Here is a 7,122-nt window from a genome sequence, read left to right as displayed (position 1 = left end):
CTCCTGAAGTCTACGTAATGATGGCGATGATTTTTGGTGCAGTATCGTCTCCTTCTATTGCACAATTTATCAAAAATTTCAATGCGAAGGAACTAGAAGATCGTTTCCCAGGTGAGCCCATCCTGTAATCGTTGGCCACCGTTGAGGAAACCGTAGTCCGCGACAAGGCCGTCGAAGCGCTGCGGATTGTGGCCGCTCAGCACAGTGCCCAGGATTTGGAAGTGCACGTTGTCCCAACGCTGCAGCGACTGGTTTCGGGAGATTGGTTCACATCCCGCACCTCAGCCTGCGGACTGTTCTCGGTTTGCTACCCAAGGGTGTAGGCCGCGGTCAAAGCCGAACTGAGGAACAACTTCCGGCAGCTGTGCCAGGACGAAACACCCATGGTTCGACGGGCTGCCGCCGGAAAGCTGGGTGAATTCGCCAAGGTCGTCGAGCTGGAGTATCTGAAATCGGACTTGATTCCCATGTTTGTGCAGATGGCCCAGGACGATCAGGACTCAGTTCGTCTGCTGGCTGTGGAGGCTTGCGTAAGCATTGCCCAGTTGCTGCCCCAAGATGATGTAGAACACAGCGTCATGCCAACTTTGCGCCAGTGCGTCAACGATTCTTCGTGGCGAGTTCGGTACATGGTGGCGGAAAAGTTCACCGGCTTGCAGAAGGCTGTTGGACCGGAAATCACTAAAACCGATCTTGTTCCGGCATTCCAATATCCGGCTCGAAGGACCAATGTTTCAGGGGCTCGCTCGAGGTCACACCGACAGGATGGGCTCACCTGGGAAACGGGAAAGAAGGACCAATGTTTCAGGGGCTCGCTCGGGGTCACACCGACAGGATGGGCTCACCTGGGAAACGGGAATCGATCCTCGCTGGGAACACTGGATCGTCCTTTGCCGCGAACACGGAATCAATCCTCGCGATTCTTCACTCACTACTTTCTCTACTACTACTACTCACTACTTTCTCTACTACTGCTACTTCTCGGAATAATACTTCGCAAAACTGTTTTTCACACAACTGTTTTATTGATCTCGCTATAACCATGGTTGTTAGGGGAATGAAAATTTCTTACGTGGGCCGGCGCCATGGCTTACTTGTCGGCAACAGTCACCGATGTGGAACTTGCGGGGATAGCAAAGTCCCTTAGAGTAGGTAAGGCCCCAGGTCCGGACGGAGTTCCAAACCTGGACTTAAAAGTAGCTATTGCAGAGGCTCCCGAAGTGCTCAGGTTTGCTATGCAGAAATGCCTGGACGAGGGAGTTTTCACAGAAGTTTGAAAACGGCTGAGCCTGGTACAATTGCCAAAGTTGGGGAAACCACCCAAAAACCCGTCGGCATATAGACCAATATGCTTGATAGATACGGCGGGAAGATGCTCGAAAAGATCATATTCAATAGAATGTTGAGGTTCACCGAGGGCAAAAGTGGTCTTTCGAGTAACCAGTACGGCTTCCGGAAGGGGAGGTCCACCGTAGACGCTATCTTGTAGGTTACAAAAACCGCCGAGAAGCACTCGAGCCTAAAAGGAGGGGAACTCGTTTCTGTGCGGTAGTGACTCTGGATGTAAGGAATGCGTATAATAGCGCCAGCTGGGTTGCTATTATCAATACGCTCTTGCGTCTGGGGATACCGAGGTACCTGTACAAGATTCTCGAAAGCTACTTTCAGAATCGAGTAAGTACTAGTCTACGACACGGAAGTGGGTCGGAAGTGCTTTCACATAACCTCAGGAGTCCCGCAAGGTTCCATCCTGGGTCCGGTGTTATGGAATTTCATGTAAGACGAGGTGTTGAGATTAGAGTACCCAGTGGGAGTGGTGATTGTCGGATTTTCCGATGACATTACGCTCGAAGTCTACGGTGAAACGATCGAGGAGGTGAAGTTCACTACCGACCACTCGATCAAGGTTGTGGAGGCGTGGATGCGGTCCAGGAAACTGGAGCTGGCTCACCACAAGACAGAGGTGACGGTTGTTAACAACCGGAAGTCGGAGCAGCAGACGGAGATCAGTGTAGGAGAGTGCACTATCCTGTCAAAACGCTCCGTCAAAGACATGGGCGTGATGATCGACGATAAGCTTACCTTCGGTAGCCACGTCGATTATGCCTGTAAAAGAGCCTCCACAGTAGTATGGGACAAACATCAAATTCTCGCTCCAGTCGACTTTTTTGATTCCATTTAGGTCCCATATACACTGTGCAAAATTCCAGCGTAATCGGTGAAACTATAATTTAGCGCAAGCGGTTCAAAGTTTTCATAGGATTCACTATGGGAAAAGTTACACTTTCAAACAAATAATCCCAGAGGTCACCCCTTGTCTCCTTAATTCAAATCGATCAATGATTCTTGTAGACAAATCATTTATGAAACTTTTCTTCGAAGACCGCAAAACAATTGGATGCTTGTGGAAAAAGTTATTGATTTATTACCGATTAGTGATCCAACGACCGGCTTTTTGTTTTGTTTTATTAGCAGCACTGTAGCTGCTGCCTTCACTGAACGGCGGCTTGCGGTGAAAATTACTATTCTGAGGGTCAATTTAAATGCACAACGCCACTAAATTTGTGCAGACTGAGTTTCGTTTTAATTCAACAGAATTATGTTTTCAATTTTACCATGGACTCGATTTTCAATTAAAAAAAGTTTCTGTTCGCAACCGGATTCGAACCAAGAACCTTGACATCACCAGGCTCGCACGCTACCAGTCAGCTATCGAACCGGTTGATGTGAGAAGAAACAAAACGCACACAAGAAGAGTTGGTGGGTCGATGATCATGTTTTGCCATGGTAAATTTAAAAACATTTTTTAGCTTGTCATTACTGCAAGGCTCCTTTCAGTGTTGGTTGCTGCTGTTTCTGGGGGTGGTGATGCCTCCCGCCACCCCATGCGACAGCGGCAACAGCAGTGCTGCTGATAAAACAAAACAAAAAGCCGGTCGTTGGATCACTAATCGGTAAAAAATCAATAACTTTTTCCACAAGCATCCTATTGTTTTGCGGTCTTCGAAGAAAAGTTTCATAAATGATTTGTCTACAAGAATCATTGATCGATTTGAATTATGAAGACAAAGGGCGACCTCTGGGATTTTTTGTTTGAAAGTGTAACTTTTCCCATAGTAAATCCTATGAAAACTTTGAACCGCTTGCGCTAAATTATAGTTTCACCGATTGCTCTGAAATTTTGTACAGTTCATATGGGACCTAAATGGGATCTAAAAAGTCGACTGGAGCGAGGATTCATTTTTTCCATACAAGCGTGTCCCATACTACTCCACAGCTATTGCGGCACTGTCCCGGATGATGTCCAATAGCTCTGCGGTGTAAGCCAGTAAGTGCAAGCTTCTGGCTAGTGGTGCTACGTCGTCCATACTTAGGTATGGTGGCCCGGCGTGGGGCACTGCGCTAAGTACTAAATGCTACCGACGGAAGCTGGAAAGTACTTACAGGCTTATGTGCCTGAGGGTTGCGAGCGCGTACCGTACCGTGTCACACGCAGAGATTCCCATTGCTCATGTGTACATAAATGTGACAGCGAGCCTCCCACCAAATTGTCTCCCAGCTCTTCAAAATCGCAGTGTGCTGCGCTGCTAGGAGTCTCACGAAAATCTGGTGGGTGCGAGCTAGGCACATTCTTCATTCCACCAACGAACCTAACCTCAAAATGACTGACAATTCTCAGGTCATTTTGACAGATGTAATATAAGCATGAAAAGGACGGCAACAAGATCGATAAAGTAGAATATATGATCCGTCTTTTTCGTGCATGTGTGTCGTCTGTCAAAATGACCTGAGAAATGTCAAACATTTTCATGGCTAGCTTAGTTGGTGTAATGAAGAATTGCTCACGGGGAGCTCGTCTCATACGCTGCGTGAGCTGTTGGTATCTAAGGTGCAAAACAACTTCTTGGTAACGAAGAACCTCAACAATTTTTTTCCGTACACACCGCAAGTGTCTAGTTGGTCTATGCGATACGACTAGGGACTCTCAATGCAAAGGTTAAGGTTTCAATTCTCGTTCGTTTAGGAAGTTTTTGTCGTGAAATTTTCTAATTTAACCAGCGCATGAGACGTAGCTCATGAGACACATTTTGAGAAAAATGAGGCGCACAACTTTCAGTCTCAAAATGTAAATACTGTGCTCCTGGGAGCTTGTCTGCAATGGTCCACTGCACGAATTTATTCTGGCCTGTTTACTCTCACACGAAATTTGACGTTTGAGAGGTGCCGACACCGCAAAAACGTCAAATTTCGTGTGAGAGTAAGCAGGCCACAATAAATTCGTGCAGTGGACCATGTGGCTCCTGTACATGGGACTACAGCGCGTGTACATCAACTCTGGTCACACGACGCTCTCTGCGTCATTAGTGGTAAGGTGCCTATCGGCATTCTTGTCAGTGAGGACATGGAGTGCTTCGAAATGCGCGGCACAAGAGGCATACGCAGGACTGTCAGGATGGCCTCTATGGTCAAATGTCAGCGCGCGTGGGACAGTTCCACCAAAGGAAGGTGGACCCATAGGTTGATACCGAGGGTAGATAGTTGGATTAATAGGCGCCATGGGGAAGTTACATTCCATCTGACACAGGTCCTTCCAGGTCATAGTTGCTTCCGACAGTATCTACACCGTTTCGGGCATGCGGATTCTCCCGAATGCCCAGTGTGCAATGGTTTAGAGGAAACAGCGTTACACGTTTTGTTCGTGTGCCCGCGTTTTCGCAAAATGCGTGACCGCATGCTTGCCACATGCGGGGAGGACACAACTCTGGATAATTTGGTCCAGAGGATGTTTAGGGATGAGGTTAGCTGGAACGCCGTTTCAACGGCTATCACCCATATCTTCTGGGAGCTACAGAGGAGGTGGCACGTGGACTCGGAGAATGGCTAGTTCAGATGCGGTACAAGAGGTGGTCCAGGGGTTCGGAGTCGGCTTCGTAGGTCATACCAGTGTCCTGCGGTCGAGATCGACCCTTACAGCGATTGAGTGGCCGCGGAGAGGAAGTCCCGGTAGCGGTGCTGTCGTGGTGTCGGTCTACTGGGTTGGATCCGAGCCCGCGGTTGGAAAGGGGTCCCCGGAAAGGGTCGGGGCAGGTAAGACCCTGCTGACTGCAAGCTACGGTTCGGGTGCATCTGATAGGGCATGAATGGTAGTGATACCCTTCCTTACGGGCAGTCAGATCGGGTTGCACGTGGGCATCAGTTCTTGATGTCTGCCAAGCAGTTCGGCACGGGCGGGGTTGACCCTGCCCGCCTTCGGAGGACAAAGGGAGTGGTGAGGACCACTCGGGAAACTGGCCAAGCACCAGCATGCTACCGTGATGGACTCTCCAAAGCGAGTCATCGATGTTCGTTGCTGCAGGCTACGCAGCCAACCTTGAGGGTGCGATGTGCACTAGCCCCTCTCTGAAGCAATGCCTTTTTGGTGGTTCCGGAGAGACGAAGGATTTGGCGACCATAGGAATGTGTTTTAGTGGGTCAAGGAGAGAGTAGTCCTGGCTTTTACTATTGTTGCAGAAGACGGCCTTAGCCCCACACTACCCTAACCTTCCTGTTGTCTAATGTACTGTAAGATGTGCACCCGGTCAGACCTCTGCTTCTCCGTTGGGTATCTTGGAAGATTTCTGCAGCAGCCTGGAGAACGACACTGGACAGCACTGAAACGTGTGGTGCGATACTTGAAGGGATCACAACAATTGACGATGAAGTTCGAGAGACATGAAAGCCACCACCACCAGACTCTGACTGGATTTGCCGACGCAGATTGGGCCGGTGATCAAGAAGACGGTAAGTGGCTTCATATTCAAAATTTGATTGGTCGAGTAAGAAACAAGCGAGCGTTGCGATGTCCTCAAGCGAAGTAGAATATATTGCTTTGAGTTCTGCAGCCACTGAAGCAATTTGGCTCACTGGAATTCTGAATGACTTAGGCGTGACTGATATTAAACCTGTAAAGATTTTTGAAGATAACCACGGATGTATCGGTATGGCAAAAACTTTCGAATCAAAATGTGCAAAACATATCGACATGCGGTATCATTTTATACGATATATAGTTTCTGAAGCAAAGATTAAAGTATTGCCGGTTGGGACGAAAAATGAATTGACGGACATTTGTACCAAGGCCCTGGATTATGATCAGTTCTTAATCCTGCGCCTAGGACTAACCGATCGAGAGGGGGTGTAATCGAAGACGCCTTTGATCAAGTGAAGACGTGTATCTGTAGCTTTTCAATAAAACAATTTGTTCTTGTTCGTTACTCGCGTGTTCTTTTTTGAGATCCGGTAAGACCGAACCTTTTCAGGCCCTTTATCCTGAACTTGCACATTCTTTCGTCAATCTGTCACCAACCAATCACATGCCGCTGCATATCGCTGTAGTGGGTATGGTTAGCATATTAAATCAATTTGCTGAATTTACTTATGTGTGTATCGAAAAAAAAGTAAAATACACGCTATTTTGGACATCCCTTTGCGAATCAGCGTGGAAACGGAAACCCGCAACCAGGGAGGGTGCAGGCACGTCAAACTCGAACAAACTACGCCTACCTAACATGCATCGAGCGGGCCTTCCCAAACAACGCAATGCGATTTCGCGGGCCACCCCCATCGACAAAACAAACCGATTTCCAAGCAGGATTCGACCAGGCTTCAGGTCGCGTTGCCAGTCACACAAACACACTCGCAAAAGATGAGCAGTAGGCCTACCTTGCCGCATGCGGGTCCCCTGCCCGCAACAGCAAGAAGGTTTGCTGCAACCCGTCTGAAGCGCGACCATGGCACTATGGGCCAGAAATCAAAATTTCGCGACAAAATTCAAAAAAGTTGTTTTTCTGATATCAATCAATTTTCATATATGTATGATTGTTTGGGCTATATATACCGATTGATTTTTTTTGATTTGTAACAAAATTGTATCGTTTTTTTTGTATAAAGAAGCTTCTTATAAGCGAAAATTCTTTATTTTAACCAATATTAAGAAAAACATTATTTTGGTGAAAAATGTGCCCTAAAAATATAACGCCTACACTGCCCACTGATTCCCATATAACATGGGACAATTATGCGTAGAACGGCAGTACATTTCCTAACAGTAAATTTACATTAAGTTCAAATTAAAATTTTACA

The 7,122-nt window shown here is 47.4% G+C and overlaps 1 protein-coding gene across 1 annotated transcript; it reads left to right on the top strand.

Moving 5' to 3' along the window:
- Positions 1-217: 217 nt before the first annotated feature.
- LOC115270989 (serine/threonine-protein phosphatase PP2A 65 kDa regulatory subunit-like) lies at positions 218-1,040 on the top strand. The gene has a single exon (XM_062854836.1). It carries the CDS (start codon positions 384-386, stop codon positions 1,038-1,040), a length of 657 nt encoding a protein of 218 aa, XP_062710820.1. The 5' UTR covers positions 218-383.
- The last annotated feature ends 6,082 nt before the right edge of the window (positions 1,041-7,122 follow it).

The sequence above is a fragment of the Aedes albopictus genome, chromosome 1 (genome assembly GCF_035046485.1).
Source record: "Aedes albopictus strain Foshan chromosome 1, AalbF5, whole genome shotgun sequence".
NCBI lineage: Eukaryota > Metazoa > Arthropoda > Insecta > Diptera > Culicidae > Aedes > Aedes albopictus.
The sequence above is the reverse complement of the archived record's forward strand: the minus strand, read 5'-3'. Positions and strand labels throughout refer to the sequence as shown.

Bases quoted from the DNA above. Each gene is read 5' to 3' on its own strand.
- LOC115270989 (XM_062854836.1), top strand. From the start codon at position 384: ATGGTTCGACGGGCTGCCGCCGGAAAGCTGGGTGAATTCGCCAAGGTC.